General features: G+C 45.3%; 2 protein-coding genes and 1 non-coding gene across 4 annotated transcripts in view; 1 reads left to right on the plus strand and 2 right to left on the minus strand.

Annotated features, from left to right (window-relative positions):
• Positions 1–825: 825 nt before the first annotated feature.
• On the minus strand, positions 826–931 carry LOC122898245. Its single transcript, XR_006382931.1, has one exon. It is a non-coding gene; the product is annotated as a U6 spliceosomal RNA (small nuclear RNA).
• A 2,564-nt stretch (positions 932–3,495) lies between these two features.
• On the plus strand, positions 3,496–17,272 carry KIAA1191 (KIAA1191 ortholog). 2 transcript variants are annotated; one of them, XM_044229197.1, is made up of 9 exons: positions 3,496–3,725; positions 4,772–4,888; positions 5,146–5,232; positions 7,696–7,874; positions 11,126–11,252; positions 13,341–13,465; positions 15,311–15,417; positions 15,610–15,752; positions 15,859–17,272. In XM_044229197.1, exons 3-9 carry the CDS (start codon positions 5,205–5,207, stop codon positions 16,065–16,067), a joined length of 918 nt encoding a protein of 305 aa, XP_044085132.1. In that variant the 5' UTR covers positions 3,496–3,725; positions 4,772–4,888; positions 5,146–5,204; the 3' UTR covers positions 16,068–17,272. The 2 variants fall into 2 exon arrangements, with proteins under 2 accessions (XP_044085132.1, XP_044085141.1); XM_044229206.1 differs by lacking the exon at positions 5,146–5,232.
• A 109-nt stretch (positions 17,273–17,381) lies between these two features.
• SIMC1 (SUMO interacting motifs containing 1) overlaps positions 17,382–18,333 on the minus strand; it is a 74,369-nt gene continuing 73,417 nt past the window's right edge. Inside the window, exon 10 of the mRNA XM_044229186.1 lies at positions 17,382–18,230. Coding sequence (XP_044085121.1) covers positions 17,968–18,230 — 263 coding nt within the window. The 3' untranslated portion in view covers positions 17,382–17,967. The remainder of the gene's footprint in view (positions 18,231–18,333) is intronic.

An 18,333-nucleotide genomic window follows, 5' to 3' on the forward strand; every position in this document is an offset into this window, starting at 1 on the left:
ATAGGAGTCTCCTTGAGCATATTTGTGAGAACTTTTCCCAAAGTATATTCTGGGGAGGGAGGCCTGGGTGGCTCAGTTGGTTAAGCATCTGCCTTTGTCTCATGATCCCCGGGTCCTGGGATCGAGCCCTGTATTGGCCTCCCTGCTCAGCGGGGAGTCTGGTTCTCCCCCTCCTTCTTCCCCTCCCCTACTTGTTCTCTCTGTCTCTCTAATAAATAAATAAAATCTTTTAAAAAAGTCTTTAAATAAAATAAAGTGTATCCTGAGGAGTGGAATTGCTGTCATTCTGTTGTGCATCTTCAAAGTTAAAATTGCCAATTTGCTCTTCAGAACGGTTGTCCTAATTTGTAATCCATTCTAAGAAGCTACTGAGTCTCTATTTCCCCATATTCTTGCCAACATATAGTATCATCAAACTTAAAATCTTTTGTAAATCTGACAGAAATGAACTCAAATCTCTTTGTTTATTGGTATTTTTCGTATTTGGAGTGAGGCTGAGCAACTTTTTATATACATATTTTAAGATTTTATTTATCTGACAGAAAGAGAGACAGTGAGAGAGGGAACACAAGCAGGGGGAGTGGGAGAGGGAGAAGCAGGCTCCCACTGAGCAGGGTGGGAGCCTGATGCAGGGCTTGATACCAGGACCCTGAGATCATGACCTGAGCTGAAGGCAGACGTTTAACTGACTGAGCCACCCAGGTGTCCCCCAGATTTATTTGAATTTAATTACCCTTTAAAGTCTTTATCCCTAAATACTGTTCTGAGTTACCAGGCTTTGAGACTTCAACATGTGACTTTTGGGAGGACACAATTCAGCTCATAACAGGCAGGGACAGTGTCCTCTTTCCCAGTGTATCCCTTGTGCAGGGCCATGCTCATCTCTTCTGTATCATTCCAATTTTAATATATGTGCTGCCAAAGCGAGCATATCCTCCCTGGTGGATCTCATGCTCTGAGCATCATGCCTGATGTTAAGTAAGACACAAGAACACTTTTTCTATTTAATTAGCTGCTAACTGTGTGCCATTGGCCTGGTTCTTCTATCCTCTGTACCTTAGTTGTGCCACCTGTGATAATACCAGGCTGGGGAAGTTGTTCTCTAAGGACCTTCTTGACAGTTGACACAACTTCCTTTAATTAATCTCTTCAGTGAAATCTCTCCCCCTCACCACTAGAGGGAGACGTGACTTCTAGTTTTTCTTCTTTGTGGGTGGTGCCTTCAACCCTCCTGTCCCTGGGATATTAAAAGTGGAGGAGCTGAGGCCAAGGACACCGGCCAGCCAAGCTATCAGCAGGGTGTTCAGCCCTGGGCTTGAATTTCACCTCTGCCGTTTCCTGGCTGAGGTATCTTTGCCAAGGTCCCCTTGAGAGTGTTAGTTTTCTCTGCTGCTGAGTGGGCAATGGGAATGCCTCATCTGTGATGATATGCAGGGCAGGCTTCCAGATGGAGCTAGCTCCCAGTCTAGAAACCCCAGAAATGCAAATGCCCCACTTGCTTCCTTCTCAGTAAACAAGTTCCTGTCTGCTGATGGGTCATTGAGAATGTTGGCAAGTCTGTCTAAGGAGTGGGCCTTTCTGAGGGCTTGGACTGGCCAGGGAGGGCAGATGTCCAGAGAAAGGCAGGCAGGCAGGCAGGTTCAGTCCTGCTGCCTGCCTCCTCCCCCATGAAACAGGAATGTAAGATGCTTTGGCATGGGGCCCCTGGGTGGCTCAGTCGCTGAGCATTTGCCTTTGGCTCTCTGGTTATGGTCCCAGGGTCCTGGGATCCAGCCTCGAATCAGGTTCCCTGCTCAGCAGGAGGCCACTCCCCCTGCTTGTGTTCCCTCTCTGTCAAATAAATAAATAAAATCTTAAAAAAAAAAAAAAAAAGATGCGTTGTCAGATCCAGTGTGGATCTCTCTCTGTTAAATAAATAAATAAATAAAATCCTAAAACAAAACAAAACAAACAAACAAAAAAAACCCAAGCTGATGCTTATCATTTATATAAGGGTGCAAAGTCCTGTTTCTCACCCTTGACTGAAATGTTACTTGTAGCCTATCCTCTTGATGGAGGAGGGCAAGGGGACAGCTTTACTTCTGCAGAACGTAAAAAATTATAGCATATTTTAAAAGTTCCAGATTAACAAAAGTAACATTTTTAATTTTTTAAAACATTTTATTTATTTATTTATTTTTTGGGGGGGTTGGTTTTGTTTTCTAAAAAGGGATTTTATTTACTTATTTATTTATTTGAGAGAGAATGAGCGAGGGGTGTGGGAGGAACAGAGGGAGAACGACAAGCATACTCTGCGCTCAGCGCAGATAAGAGGTTCCATCCCACAACCCTGAGAACACCACCTCAATCCAAATCCAGACTTGGCTACTTAACTCACTGAGCCATGCCCAAAGTAACACTTTGTTTTCCCAAAGTAACACTTAACACACACACAAAAAGTCACACTGCAAATAAATAAACAAATCAATAAATAAAATAAAAGTCACACTGCAGTGTAATTGTGCTTTTCATAAACTAATTCTAGAATCATAAAAGACTTGGATTCATGGTGCCCTCAAGCACTGTTGTTTGGTAATGGCACTCAAAGTTTAAAGTTGCAGGAGCAAAGCCTGTGGGGCCTTCCAGTAGGCCCAGCAAAGGTCGCAGGCAGAGTCTAAACAAGAGATCCACCTTCAGTCCTCAGAGGCCCCCTGGATGAGCCCCGACAGCAACCTTTGGACGTGGGGTAGAAACGGGGATAGGGGAGCCTGGGTGGCTCAGTGGGTTGTTGCCTCTGCCTTCAGCTCAGATCACGGTCTCAGGGTCCTGGGATCCAGTCCCGCATCGGGCTCTCTGCTAAGAGGGGAACCTGCTTCCCCCTCTCTCTCTCTGCCTCCCTCTGGGCCTACTTGTGATCTCTCTCTCTCTCTCTGTCAAATAAATAAAATCTTTGAAAAAACAAACAAAAAGAAACGGGGATATATTTCTTTTTTCATCTTCTTTTACTTAACCTTGTTGTTTTGTCATATTTGTAAACACATTAGGGGGAAAAAAGATTTCTTCCTTCGGGATGTGACATTTGATATGTCATCTCTCCAAGTGTCACTTTTCTTAGTGTAAAAGGGAAATGATATTAGGACCACGTCACCGAAAGGAGAGCAGGCACTCCTCGGTTGTGCTGTTAGTATGAACCCTGCCTAACCCAGCTGTTTCTGGAAGGGGGTGCCTGCTCACTTCACCTCTTCTCAAGTGAGGTCTCATCTCTATGGGCCCCAAATTCACCTCCGCGAAACGGGTTTGAGGGTGTCACTTTGCAGTGCCATCTCCATCTTCCTCAGCCTGTCGTGGACCAAGGCAGAGGATGGTGGTAAAGGGTGGCTTTTCTTCAGGGAGTTGGCTGGTTCTACACTCGGAACTGTAGTCCCCCAACTCACCCCGCAAATGAAGTCGCGGAGCCTTCTCGACCTTGGACTACAACTCCCAGCATGCCCTGAGGGCCTCTTGGGCCCAGTCTCGCGTGATGTGAAGAGACCTCGGAAAGCTTTACGGAAAGGCTGCCGGCTGGCCCGGCGGCCTGTATTCCCTTGTTGGTACCTGGGGCCTTCGGTGTTGCCACCGGCATAACGCTGCTCACACCATGGCTTGGGTCCACACTGCGCCGCAGCGTCTCGTGAGACGTGGGTCCTCAGAGCCTCTTTAGTGCCAGAGCTTGGGCCGCAGGCAGCCTCGCGGCGGCAGAAGAACAGGTAATCAGACGGACGGGGCCTGGACCTCCTTGGGGCTCTGTCCTTCGAGCATCCGAAGGGGCGCGTCTCTGGATCCTTCACCAAGGAGCCGACCCGGGGCCTCTCGGTCCCTCTCCCTTCTTCCTTCCCCAGACGCAGACCTCGGCCCGACTTCCCCTTGCCTCTCCTGCCCCGCCTTCTGGGGTCTCCCAGTGGGACTTCTCTCTGCGGGTCCCCCTGCATCCCCTGTACCCGGCTTCCTCAGATTGGCCTAGGCCGGGATCTCCTCGCCCTCATCCCCATGCCTCCGCCCTGCCCTGCCCTCGGAGGACCTTCGGCTTGTGCCAGGGCCGGGCCTTAATCTTTTCCTTAGTCTCGCCGGGTGGGAGGGGGGTTGGGTCAGACCTGGCCTCTCAAATCTTGGTGGCTCTGTTCCGTATTCCGTGGAGTCGCGTGAGCTCTGCGGGGCAGTGGGAACAGGGAAAGGGAAGGGGAAGTGGAGAGGATGTATGTGGGTCGGAATGCTTCCTGGACCCGGAGGATGGCTGAACTTTGGTTTCTACGATGCTCTTTAATGAAGAACTAACTAGTTTGTCCCCTGAACTTAATCAGGTGGAGGGGACAGTGTTGCAAGCTGAAAAGCAAATAACTTGGCCTTTTCAGGGCTTTATTTTTATACCCCTAAAAATGGGGGTGAAGCCACCGGCCTTGCAGATCGGCTACTTATCTGTGACCTTGGACAAATCACATAATCACATCTCCTGATTTTTAGTTTCCTTCTTTTAAAATTTTAGGGGATACATAATACGTGCCTTGCAGAGTTGTGGCAAGGTTAAAACACAAGATAAGTGTTGTCTAAAACCCTTAGGAATATTAGTGTTAGCAACAAAGGATGGATTTACCCCTTATGGTAAATAGCATCTTACAGTTGGTTAAGTAAGTCCTAACTTACTTAAAAATGATGTGTATAATCACTCTTGCAAGGTTGTGGGGAATACATGAAGGTCAGGAAGGTGTTTGGCAGACTCTGAAGGGCTATACCAATGCTAGTTGTTTGTCACTCTTAGAACCTCTGAAATGGATGGACTCTTCCTGAACAGCTTTGCTAATGTGCAGCAGCTGGACAATGTTCCTCGTTAATACCTGTCTGTCATCATAATCAATCATCACATCATTTCACTCTGGTAAGGTGACCTTTCTACCACGTATAGTGTCTTTGTCATATCACAGGTGTTAAGATCAGCCACAGGTGAGACCTTTAATTTTCTCCTTAAAAAAATTTTTTTAATCTCCTTTGGCATGTTTGTCACCCATTGGCTCTTTTATGTGTGCTTCAGCCCTGTAAACAAGCCATAAAACTCTGTGTGCCTGTCAGAAGAACAGCACTGGAGCTATTCTTTGGTGTTCACTATAAGAAAATGCCCTTTGTTATTTTTATTAGGTGGCAGGGACTCAGCTCCGAATTCTATATAGAAAAAGCATCTGGATCCCAGTCTTTCAATGGCTTCGAGACAACCAGAAGTGCCTGGTAAACTTAATTCTTTTTGATAAAATCTTATTTTGCCCTTAATGTTTTAAGCTAAATAGAAACCACTTTTTTTCCCCAACCGTGTATTAGTGGTTACTTTCTGCCACCAGGCAAGTATTTAAATCTAATAGATTGGCATCATTTAAATATTATTTTATTAACCACCCAGGCAGTGAATGAACCCAAACCCTAAACTGAAAGAGAACAGTCATTTCATACTTAAAGGTATGCCAGATTTGTCACTTTCCTACAGATATCAAATAAGAATCCAGAATAAGTTGTGTAGTTCTTGTAATATGTACGTATTCCCCTTTTTGGAGGGGATTGTGGGTAGGCAGAACAGAGGTCTGGGCAAAAAGTCTCCAGCCTGATTGAAAGGCAGATTAAACTTGGGGAATTAGGAAAATGCTCACGGTAACGTTTAATGAATCCTGGGTCTGTGTAGGGCAATACTTTCTGCGTTACTGAAGTCATTGATCCCTCCCAGGACTGTTTTAGTGGGAAGGGCCAGTGATTTTTAATGAAATCTGCATCACTCAAATTTTGATTCCCAGTAAAGATAGTGCCTCTCTCTCAAGGTTGCTCTGAAGATAAGCATTACATACGTGGAAATGTGAGTTAAAATTTAATGATGAATATATATTTACTGCTCAATTTTTTTTGGTCTCTGTCTGTAGGAGTATATTACCTACTGAATTTTAGCTGGCTTTATTATTTTTAGGAGGGCTGTCAGATGGCTGCTGGGAGGAGGCTTTAGGATATTTCAAAATTGCTCCCAAATTAAGTGGATTAATAGGGGCATTTCCCCCATGTCTCCTGATGTGTATCCATCTCTCGTCTCTGACGTCATCCGTTTGTGTTTTAGTTTGTCTTTCACTGTTGCTGTGGTTACCATAAACTCCTGGGCCATAGAGTAACCCCCTGGGCCATAGAGTTGTGCTCAGAAGGTTAAAGCGTTGTAGTGTGGGGAGTGTGGAGTATTGCCTGTAGAATGTGAGCACTGACTTAGATCTGTTATGCCGGGTATCACTTAAAACCTATGCTTAGTTTCCTGAGCTGGAAAATGGGAAGAATAACTGCTTACTGAGGATCAGGTAAGATGAGGGCTGTGGCTGGCCAGCAAGGAGAGGTATTTGGTAATCATTCTTTGCTGATGCCTTTGTTTTAATTGAGAGAATACGAATGTCATAAAATTCCCATTTAAAGTGAACAATTTCGTGATGTTTAGTATATTCCCATGGTTGTATAGTATAGTCTATACTATACTATACTATAGTATAATATAGTATATTCCCATGGTTGTACAACCATCACCACCATCTAATTCCAGAACATTGTATCACTCCAAAAAGAAAAGCCTGTGCCCATTAGCAATGACTCCTTATCTGTCCCATGCCAGTCCTTGACAACCACCAATTCTTTATTTCTATGGATTTGTTAGTAATTATTATTAATAGTAATAAAAATAATAGCTGCTTGTTCCCCTTGCTGTTTAAATGAAGTGTCTTTGTGGGTTTGGGACTTACTGCCATTGAAGTTGATGCCTTAGAGAGTTATGGTATAATTTTAAGCAGGAAAACATGCTGAAGGCAGGATCTGGACTGATGTTCTGCTATAAAAGGATTAGCGGGCAAGCAAAATGAACTTTGCTCCCTGGCCTGGCAGAACTGAGAGTGCCCTTGAAGTGGGGTGCCTGCGTCACCGCGGGACATACCGCCAGTCCTTTCCAGTGAACTGGAATGGCAGGAGCGCCTGCCAGTGTTCAGTGAGAGTGGTTGCCAACAATTTCAGTGACAGAAATCGGCTCTGTGTTTAAATCATACAGAATACTTGAAACTAGAGGTGACACTGGACAGCAAATTGTTTTAAATATTTCTTGTAATAGCACTTTTGTTTTTGGGTTTTTGTTTTGTGTTTTGTTTTGTTTTGGTAGAGTTAGATAGGGAAGGCAGATCTGCAGTTGAGCCCCCGCTGGCTACTTTCTGTATGAGCTTTGGCAAATCACTTTATACCGCTGGGGCTAACTTTCCTTATCTATAAAATGGGATCAACAACTTCCTATCTTTAGTCCTGCGTGAATTGAGAACCTTGGCATTGTGTGGGGTGGCTTCTGTGGTATAAAGAACATAAGCTTTGAAGTCAGATAGGTTTAGATTTTGATTCCAAACTGTACTTTGAAGTTGTATGAGTTTGCTCAAGTAAATTTAAATTGAACTTTGTTATTCTACTCCATAAAAATGGATTAGGGCTTCTGAATGGGTAAAGTGGAGAATTCAAGGTGTTCTTCATAAAGAAAGGACTTAGTACTGTTACTTTCCCTTGAGTGGATTAGCTATTCCAGAATGAGCTATGGCTCTTATCCAAGAATAAGAGTGTTTCAGAGCTTTCCTGCCTAGAGATGAATTTAAAGATAATAGCATGTTCAACTGCTGAACCCGTCCTGACAGGTATCTCTGTTCTTAGCTCTTGGGCCTAGTGGGCCTCTAGGCAAGATGTCCCTGCCCATCGGGATGTACCGCCGGGCATTCAGCTATGATGATGCCCTCGAGGACCCTACACCCATGACTCCTCCTCCATCGGACATGGGCAGCATCCCCTGGAAGCCAGTGATTCCAGAGCGCAAGTATCAGCACCTCGCCAAGGTACCTGACGCTACTGACTGCTTCTGGCAAGCCCGACCTCTTTGTTTTCCTTCCTCTGCTCCAGAAGCCTTCAGTGGCTCTGGCCCTCACAGAATTGGGTGGTCACCAATTCTTGTATGTGTTCAGTGCCTCAGCTGGTGTTGGTGGGCCTTTTTTTCTTGTGAATTCAAATGAGAATGGTCATGTCTGCTTCCTGAGACTCTTCTGTGTCATCCCTCTGCCGGGTGATCCAACCATGCGAATTATTTATTTCTTGCACTTACTGAGTATCTTACACCTCTAAGTCTGGTGTCACACTGCTCGTTGCCTGGCATGTTTATAGTCCCCATCCTGTTCTTTCACCCCTCTTCCCACTCCAGCTGCCTGATATGTGGTATCCTTTAAGTCTCAGCTCAGACATCTTTTCTGTGAGGGTTTTCCTCCGTGTTCCCGATAAGACTACTAACTTTCCCTTTGAACTCTTCCCTATACCACAGACCCTTGTTGTAATCCCTACATTACTTTATCACCTCCCATTAGCTTTTTGAGGTCAGGGCCATGGCCCATTTTGTACTCCCATCGGCAGTACCTAACAGAGGACCTGGCATAAAGTGGGTTTCTAAAAAAATCTTCATTGGGTGACTGGGGGAAAATTGGCTCTTTTCTGAACACATGCTCTGCTATTCCTCATGCTGTTCCTCCTGCCTCAGATAGATGCCTCTTCCCACCGCCATCTTCCGTAAAAGCTTCTTCTTTCAGGTAACTGGGTGGCTCAGTTGGTTAAGAGTCTGCCTTTGAGTCAGGTCATGATCCCAGGGTCCTGGGATCGAGCTTCTTGCTCAGTGGGGTGTCTCCTTCTCCCTCTGCATTCTGCTTTCCTGCTTATGCTTGCTCTCTCTCTCTCTCTCTCTCTCTCTCAAATAAATAAATAAATAAAACCTTAAAAAAAAAAGGCTGCATCTTTCCTAAGGCCCACCACACACACACACACACACACACACACACACACACACACACACACACACCCCTAATTGCACCTTGATCTGCTCTCCAGTGCTTTTGTGCAGTTTGGCCTCATAGGTTCTCACATGCTTGTGGCAGACTTGCTTCCTGACTGCAGGGGCTGTGTGTCTCCCTCACCTCTGACTCTCCAGCCACCAAGCATGCCTGAATAAACTAGGCCTGCCAAGTTTGGCGAGGCCATTTAACCTGCAGCTAGTTTCACTGAACTTTGAGCCCTGTGACAGCTTAGGGCATGGCAGGAAGTACACAGCAACCAGCTGCTCAAGCAGACCTGGGTGTGAGTCCCCTAAGGGACTGTGTACTAGCAATGACCTTGGGGACACAGCTTTGCCCCTGAGTCACAGTGTTTCTCATCTGAGAGCTGAGAATACTTTATGGCATCGACGTGTTGTGGGGATTATATAGAAGAGGATTAGAAGGCTTGACATACTGGGTGTGTAGTTGGTAGTGTGACTCCTGGCTCCTTGCTAAACTTTCACTTGGTAGAGCTGTATTGAATCCTTCCTTTCCAATGAGGCCCCCTTCCCTTGCCCATGAAGCTCTCAAAATAGGAAGCTTCTTTCTACGAAAGCGTCCCCTCCAGCTCTGGGGGAAGTTTTCCAGATCAGTTATCTACCGACATCTGACCCAGGCATTTGTTGAAGAGAAACCATTTAGTGTTGAAAGTCCAGGTAGTGCTAGGGAGAAGGGGCCTGGCAGCCTGGCTGCGAGGCCAGAGCAGCAGACTCGAGGGACAAGGGCAGAAAACAAGCATGGCTTCTTCCTTTTTTTCCCCTAAAGATTTTATTTATTTATTTTAGAGAGAGAGGCACGAGTGGGAGGAGGGGCAGAGGGAGAGTGTGTTTCAGGCAGACTCAGTGCTGATGGAGCTGGACTTGGGGCTTGATCTCGTGATCTCGAGGCCATGACCTGAGTCAAAACCAAGAGTCAGATGCTTAAGCGACTCAGCCACCCAGGTGCCCCAAGCATGGCTTCTTAGAGTGCTTTGGCGGAGCACACCCATTTCATGGTAAAGGCTGCTGCTTATTCCACTGGGCAAGGGATGGGCTTCCAGTTTTCTCTCGTGCCCTAGCTGGAACCGTTGACAGTTTGGAACAGCTGCTGTCTCAAAGGAGAGCTTGGCTTGACTCATTACATGCATTCTTTTTGTCCTGATGCTCCATTCCCAAACACAACCATGCTGCAAGTAAGGAAGCAGAGATCTCTTTTATTCAAGTAGGGTTACAGCTAAAAGATGTAAATCCTATTTTGTAACAGGGTTGCAGCATTTCAGGACTTTCTCTGCTGTCCTCCTTTTGGACCATCTTTCTCCTCAATTCCTTTGGAGAAGCAGAGAACGGAATAAACACAGTTTTTTTTCCCTGCTACTCCTGAGCCTGGTGTCCAGTGTTTAGATGACAGAAGGTGCTATGTCTCAGTTCTCTCATGTGAAAGACTGGGAGCTACTTAGATGATGATGATCATTATTTTGGTTTCTTTTAAGACTATTACTTGAACCTTTTGGTCTTGGGCACCAGCAGCATTAGCATCACCTGGGAATTTGTTAGAAACATGAATTCTTGAGTTGCATCCTCCCCCTGCACCAAATCAGCTCTGGGCTGCGGCCAGCAGTCTGTTTAACAAGTCCTCCTGTGGGATTTTGATTCTCAGCAAAGTTCGAGAGCCACTTAGTAAATGCAGTGATGAAGCAAAAGCCAGCACAGTGCCTGGTACATGGTCAGAGCTTCGTAATAAGAGTTTCTTCTGCATTCTTAGGGACACAGTAGTATAGGATATTGGACAGACAGGGGCTGGAAAGGTAGTAGACCTCAAGAGTTTCATATTCTGGCTTTCCCATGTTTATAGATTCACACTGTGCTTATAATGTCTTTGTGTGTTTATTTATTATTTAGGTGGAGACAGCCAGCCCCCCTTCAGATATTTCCTTATGTATCAGATGAAAGGTAGTTTAGTACTTCTTCTTCTTTTTTTTTTTTTTTTAAGATTTTATTTACTTATTTGACAGAGAGAGAGATCACAAGCAGGTAGAGAGGCAGGCAGAGGGGAGGGGAAGCAGGCTCCCCGCTGAGCAGAGAGCCCCATGCGGGACTCCATCCCAGGACCCTGGGATCATGACCCAAGCTGAAGGCAGAGGCTTTAACTACTGAGCCAGCCAGGCGCCCTAGTTCAGTACTTCTTCCCCAAAGGAGTAAATCTGGTTGTGTGACTCCCCTGCCCAGCTTAAGCGCCTCCTTACCTCTCTTGAACAGGTGGAGGAAGGGGAGGCCAGTGTCTCCTCCCCTGCCGTGACCCTGTCATCAGCCACTGACGGTGCGGACAAGGCCCCTGTGGTGAAGGCTAAAGCGACTCATGTCATCATGAACTCTCTGATCACAAGTAAGCACTTTGCATCCTCAGAATAGAGGGCCGTGGGGGTGGGAGGAGTTGGGGCTTCGTGCAAGCTGGCTCTGGGGGATGGCGCAGCATCTGCGCCTTTGCATGGCGTGGCCTGACAGCCTGGCGCTTGTCAGTGTGGTCGCCGACACACCGGTGCTGGAGATGCATTTAGGTGGAAGATTGGCCCTATATGAAACATCTTGGTTAATTTAGGTTCCCTCTCGTTGCTCTGTCGGTGATGGTCTTATTTTCCCGTATGTGTCAGTGTGGCATTGGGCAAATGACTTAACTCTTGAGGCTGTTTCCCTCTCCATGAAGTAAGGAATCTGGTGCTTGGTGGCTGGGAGCCACTGCCATGACTCCCAGTCCGTCCTGGAGAAGGAGACACACCATAGCATCTCCCACCTGCCCTGCCTGCACTGCTTCTTCTTCTTCTTCTTCTTTTTTTTTTTTTTTTGTTTAATTGAAAGACTCCAAGTTGTTTCTCTTTCTGGACCTGTGGCAAGTTTGGTGCCTCAAGCGTCTTTCACCTTAAGAATGTGTGGTTTGCGGTTCTAATGAGACCAGGAATAAGAGAGCTTGCTTTTCTTTTTCTTCCCTTTTTTTTCTTCCTCTCTTTTAAAACCTTGTAACAAATTAAGGGAACTTGACAGTTCTGGAGGGCGCTTCTGGAAGCTGTGGGAAGTTACCATCTATCAGATGCGCAGCCCTGCCTGTCTGCAGTAGCTCGCGTGGCACATGGAGGTGCTTTGGTTGGCTCAGTTTCCAGGTCAGAAGCTCTTGTTCATCCGCTCCAGGAGGGCATCTGCTTGTCTCGGGCAGTTCTGGAGAATTCACTGAAGAACTAAGAGTCCAGACTCTTACTCAGACTCTTGTTTTTTCCAACGTAAAGGACCACTGGACTCGGCAGATAACTCCCTGTGTGTTGCCAGCTTGAGGACATACTGTGGCAGGGCTCGAGAGCTCAGCCTACGCTCTCTTAGTACAGGGTCACTCGGTCATTGAAAACACTGTCCCTCACTGTACGGAATGTGCTGGCAGCCCAGTGTCCTATGTCACTCAGACACTTGCCTGGTCTCGTCGCTTCCACTTTTAAATGTATTTTTATATGGTCATGGGTAGAGTAGACATACTATCCTATTTTTCTTAACTAGTATTTTCATGAACTTTGTTGCTCTGGTCTTAAATTAAAAACAAAAAAATAACTTGAATTTAAAATCCTGGTACTCATTAAATCCTTTCCTGCTTTTTGCATCTTCAGGTGGCTACCTGGTAAGACTGGAAAACATCTTGATGCATTTTTTCCCTTTGCTTCGATTTCTAATGATCATAAAAGAGTTTCTTAGGAGGGGAATGACTAAGTCATAAAGGACATCTGGCATCTAGGCTTTGGGTCTACAGCCGCCACATTCCTGTGTGAAGGGGTGGATTACGTAGTGTGGGTGCCGTGGAAGCAAAAATGCAGCTGTCTGCCATTCCACAGGCTCGCTGACTTACTGGTGAGCTGTCAGGCCAGACTGAGCTAACACTGAGTTCGGCCTGTCTGTTACGCCAGGTGCTGGGATGGCAGAACTCATACGTGAGAAACATTGGCCAGTTCAAGGCATGTTCTCTGTGGTATGGATCTCCTTGGCATGTTGGTGCCACGCAGCCGAAATGTGGCGCGTTTCTCTTTGGTGGAAGTTTGTGTGTGGGTGGTGAGTTGAAGCTGAGGAAGCTTTGCGCTTGGAGAACTTGGACTTTCCGGAATGTCAGCTGCCTTCTCCATGCTGAGTTTCTCAGTACAAAGAAAGTGTCAGTGCACAAGTAAAGGAGGGTGAGGAGTGTTTCCCTGGAGGTTACCTGACACTCCCTTCAGGAGTAACCTGTTCTTGGCATGGTGTAAGGGAGGGCTTCCTTCTCATTAGAGAACTTTTGTATGAGGTTCAACATTACTGCTGTGATGCTTGTCTGGGGAACCCCTCTTCCTCAGGTGGTCAGTGTGGTTGGTCTCTTGCTTCTGGGGAGAAGAGTGGCTGTCTGTGTTGAACTCCCCCAGTTTGTGGTGGGAGGGGGGATGGGTATGACCATCATCTCCTCTGTTCCCAGAACAGACCCAGGAGAGCATTCAGCGTTTTGAGCAGCAGGCAGGGCTGAGCGATGCTGGCTACACACCCCACAAGGGCCTTACCACCGAGGAGACCAAGTACCTTCGAGTGGCAGAAGCGCTTCACGTAAGCTTGTTTCTTAGGAACTTTAAAAAAGCCCTCCCTGTTCATAGCCTGAGGTGCGGCTGTGGCTTAGACGTTACTGGCTTGCTTAGCTGGGGGATGTGGAGAGCAGTGGAAAGCATTTAGGCGAGCAGTTCAGCTCTGGTTTAGTCCCACCATGGGGGTGCTTTTTGGTTGAAAGCTCCAGGGCTCTTAGTCTGTGGTTTCTGCTTACCTGTCTATAAAGTGGGGGGGATCTGCTTTGTTTCTTTATGGTTAGGAGGAGCAGCTGAGACTTGGAGCTTATAGGTATGCTGTGTGTGAGCACATTAGGGCCCACAAAGCGGGTACTTGGTGTACCAGAGTGACCAACTTTGAGGGAGAGAGGAGAACCAGGTAATGTTAACGGAGGTAACACTTTAGTGGGAAAGGAAGATCATGCTCTGTGTTTCCTTTTTACAAAATTAAAATCAGATGTAGAATGGAAATGTTTCTGCCTTTTCATTTCTAAAATTGTAAACAAGTGAAGAATGATTTTTGGTAAGGTTAATAACAACCAAACAGTCGATGGATGACGTAGTTTCAAGGCATTTTCTGTTGCGGAATGCCAGTTGGTACTTCATAGTGACCTGTGAGGTACTTGCGTTCGCTTAATCTTTGTATTGATCCTGGAGGTAGATACTATTGTTTATATCTTATAAATGCAGAGACCAATCGAATGTCATATATTTAATCAGTCATAGTACTAGAACTTGGGTCTCCTGTTTCCCTATTTCCTGGTGTTTTCCCCCCCATATTCCAAAGTTGTCTGAGAGTCTGGATCCTGAAGGGGTTCCCAATACACAATATATAGAAGGCTCTGCAATAATATGGATCTGGTGGCCCATGGCCAAGGATAGAAGACATTGTGGACTGTTTGCATTTCACAGTGAGCATCTCAGATGATTCTTTGCATTCTAAGTTTAAAAACCACCAGCTCAATCTCTCAGACAAGACAGAAACTTCTGGAGAGGGGTACTCTCAGTCTTTGAGAACTTCCCAGGAGAGGTGTGAGTCAGAATTCCTCAGTTGGGCAGTTCACTCTGTATAATGGTAGAGTTGCTTTGGCTCATTTTCTGCATCTTGGCCACACGAGTAGAACATGAGGATGGCTGAAATGCCAGCTCACGTAAATTGATATGTGCATGTTTGAGAACATTTAGACATGTTCATTTGTTTGAAATATAGCTTGGACTTACTAGACATGGAGCACAGAGACAGTGGGGGGGCTTAATCTAGAAGAACTGAGAGGTTGACTTGTCTCTCTCTTTCTAGACAGCTAGTCTGTATGTCAGAGGCATGTTTACAATGCCCAGGGAACCGAGAGTCACTGGCTGTGGGAGGGAAGAGAGAGAGAAGGGGACAGGTGCCACAGAGAAAGCGTTTAGCTGGAGTGGAATAGCATGCCTGTCTTCTTGGCTTTAAGACACTGGGAAGGTCGGCGCTTGTACCTGGTAGAAGAAGCAGCCTAAGAGTTCAAGGCCCTACTTAAAAGGCCTGCAAAGTTTCCAGCTTGAGTTCTAGTTCTTCCATTTACTGGGCAAGTATGGAAAAATTACTTCTCCAGAAGTAAAAGCTCTAGTGTGATATTTAGTACAGAGCTGTTTGAGATATGTTGTAGAATGAATAGATTTTCTTAAGATGGAATTTTGTCTAGTATGGCAAAATCAAGGAATATCTGTTCTATAATCCAAAATTATTCTACGTACTAATGTGGTTCCTTTTGCTTTAAGTTAAAGTGAAGTGTGAACCAAGTTATTTACACCCAAAGGAGCTATTTTATATTTGCTTTCATTTTAAAAGAGTTTCTCTTCTTACCCATCTGGACAGAAACTAAAGCTACAGAGTGGAGAGATAACGAGAGAAGAGAAGCAGCCTGCCTCAGCCCAGTCCACCCCAAGCAGCAGCCCCCACCCTTCCCCTAAACAGAAGTCCAGGTGAGCCCTTCTCATGAGCCTCCCGAGCTGCAGTGTGCTTCTAGAAAAGCTAATGCTGCATACGAAAGTGGACTTTAAGCCTAGTGGTTTCGGGGGGAACAGGGGGAGTGGAGTTCTCCGTCTCTCAGCACGAGACGCTTCTAGAGGCATAAGAAGAGGATATAATGATATGCCTTATTCTTTGTCTTCCAGAGGCTGGTTCAATTCTGGTCCTTCCACAGCCTTACCTGGCCCAAATCCTGGCACCATGGATTCTGCAGGTGGGGACAAGGACAAAAACTTGGCAGATAAATGGAGCCTCTTTGGACCGAGATCCCTCCAGAAGTCTGATTCAGGTAATGCAGGTCCTTCCAAAAACACCCATGTGGATGGCATTTTACCTTGTCCATTGGGGGTTGCCTACTAATTTGAAATAATTTGCTTTTTGGTTTACTTCTGTAGGAGGTTTTGCCACCCAGGCTTACAGAGGAGCCCAGAAGCCTTCTCCAATGGAACTGATCCGTGTCCAGGCCACCCGAATGGCCGAAGATCCAGCAACCTTCAAGCCACCAAAGATGGACATCCCAGTGATGGAAGGGAAGAAACCACAGGCACGGACCCATAACCTCAAACCCCGTGACTTAAATGTACTCACACCCACTGGCTTCTAGAGCTCTTTGTATTCCAGGAACTCTGGATAGAGGGTATCTTGCACCCAACTCCCCTTTTACCTTGGCTTTGACATAGGAAAGGTTTTTTTTTTTTTTTTTTCTTTTAAAACCTCTTAAACCAACGCTAGAGCTGGAGGTATACTTGGTTTTTGAGAAATGTTAGTGCAAAGCTTATCCTTGTGTGGAAGAAGCCATGTTATATGGTTTAAGTGATGTATGGGGGATCTCATTACCATTTTTGTTATCATTTACCTTAGACAAGAACTTTGATCATTGCTTACTAGGTAAATAACGTTTGTGTTGTTCCGGAACTGAGGTTTCTTGACTTCTTTACTACTGTAAACATGTGCGTGGCCTAGTCATGGAGTAGAGCTATGCCCGAACTAGCTGAGACTTTGACCCTCTTGACTGTGCACTTCTGTGTGCTCCAGTCTTGTCAGCTGGGGGACCTGAGATCTGTTTGGTGGCCAGACTTGGCAGGGACCCCCCCCTTCCTGGGCCGGAACTGGAGCATTCTTGTGTTTGGTAGCCTTCCGGGTCACCTCGCCTGTAGCCACTTCTTACAAGAGCACTTCTGGCCAGTGCTATTGGAGGGATGCTTCATTTTTCTGTATCACAGAATAAACACTAGTCTTGCACATCCTATTTTGCACTTTTAAAATGAAAATAATTTTTCATTAGACTTCCTAAGGGAGAAAATTCAGTCTACTGGTTTGGTATAGATAAATAGATGTTAAACTTTTTTCAAGTATGCACAAGGCGGCACCTACATTTAGATGGTAGTCTTGAAGTTCATGTGAAACTAGCGTCACCCTATTTTGATTTTCTTTTTCAGGTCAGGCATAAAACTTTTTTTTTTTTCCTGGGAAGTGCAAGAATTTAATATTTTTCTGTATGAAATCATTGCCCCCAATAAAGAGCTGCATACTTTTATAAATATGTAAGTTACTGAGGGAAGGAACTAAGGAAGCCACTTTTATTTCTCTTCACCATGTATGTGTTCAGTCATTGTCTTAAATGCGGTCTCAAATTCCCACTGTTGTGTTTTTTTTTTGGATACTATCATGTCTACATAAGGAGCTGAGCTGGCCTTTCCATAGAGAAGCCCTGGAGTCTAAAATGATCAAAATAATTAATTTATTTGTGTCTTCTGTTATGCTTGTATCTCTTATTTGTTTTGACAATAAACAAACTTCTTAAACTGCTTTCTCAAATGTGGACAGTTTTTTTTTTTTTTTTTTTTTTTTTAAATTTAAGAGTTGTTCTTACGTTCTGCCTACTCACAGCCATAGAACCTAAGCACGGTAAACTTGGTATTTTGAAAAACCATTGCCTTTTTATTGTATCCTTTTAACATCAAATTATTTGTAATATACTCAGTCCTTTTGTTTCTACCCCCCCACCCCCATTACATTAGATCTTAACAGACTGGCCACAAAGTCAAATTCATAGGCAATATAACAGCTCTAATAGAAGATGTTTGTGTTTCATCAGGGAGAAATGAGTCTCTCTTTCTCTTCTGAAACAGGTTGTCTGTACCTCAAATGACATACTCTGATGTCCAGAATTTGTTCAGCAGAGGGCTTCTTTTTTCACATATTGAATGGAAATGTTAAACATATAGTGCATATAGTATTACCTGTTTCAAAAAAAGTATAGATAAATAATTTATGAAAAAATATATACACCTTGTATATTTAAGCCATATCTGAGAATGGGCTAGGATAGAATATCAAAAAAAGATATTTACTAAAGAGTTAGAAAGTCGTTATAACCTACAGATAAATAAGACAGGTTTGGTCCTGTAAGATTTTTAACTACTTCAGATACTTCTAGAACTTCCAGGTAGCTGGAGCTAGAGTTCAGGAGGTATTCTTGGTGTTCAGTGCTTCGAAGGACCTCAGGGGTTGCTCCAGTTCTTTGGAGGAGGCTCTGTGTCAGGGTTCAAGTCGGCGGCATAGAAGAGCAGGAGCTTCAACAAGTGCACCTTGTCCTGGAGTTGGGGTGCCAGCGGCTCCCCCAGCATCTGGGTCAGGCGGCCACGGAAGGCCTCGATCTGCCTCTCCACATCCACTGCTGTGATGTCATCCCCTTGTTGGGGCTTGGGCTTAATCCTTTTGATGATTAAGTCTTTCCGATCAATCACTGAACTCCGCAAGTGCTCTGCAAGAGGGGAAAAAGTCAGTGGAATCTTCTGAACTGCTTTTTATTCCTTTACGACTTACGATGAATTCCAATTTTAGCAGGTAGGGTCTAGGCAAAGACT

This window comes from Neovison vison, chromosome 1 (assembly GCF_020171115.1).
Source record: "Neovison vison isolate M4711 chromosome 1, ASM_NN_V1, whole genome shotgun sequence".
Taxonomy (NCBI): Eukaryota; Metazoa; Chordata; class Mammalia; order Carnivora; family Mustelidae; genus Neogale; species Neogale vison.

Coding starts and splice junctions, on each gene's coding strand:
- KIAA1191 (XM_044229197.1), top strand. CDS start 5,205: ATGGCTTCGAGACAACCAGAAGTGCCTG. Junction 7,875..11,125: donor AGTATCAGCACCTCGCCAAG/GTACCTGACGCT, acceptor TCTCTTGAACAG/GTGGAGGAAGGGGAGGCCAG. Junction 15,418..15,609: donor TCCCCTAAACAGAAGTCCAG/GTGAGCCCTTCT, acceptor TTTGTCTTCCAG/AGGCTGGTTCAATTCTGGTC.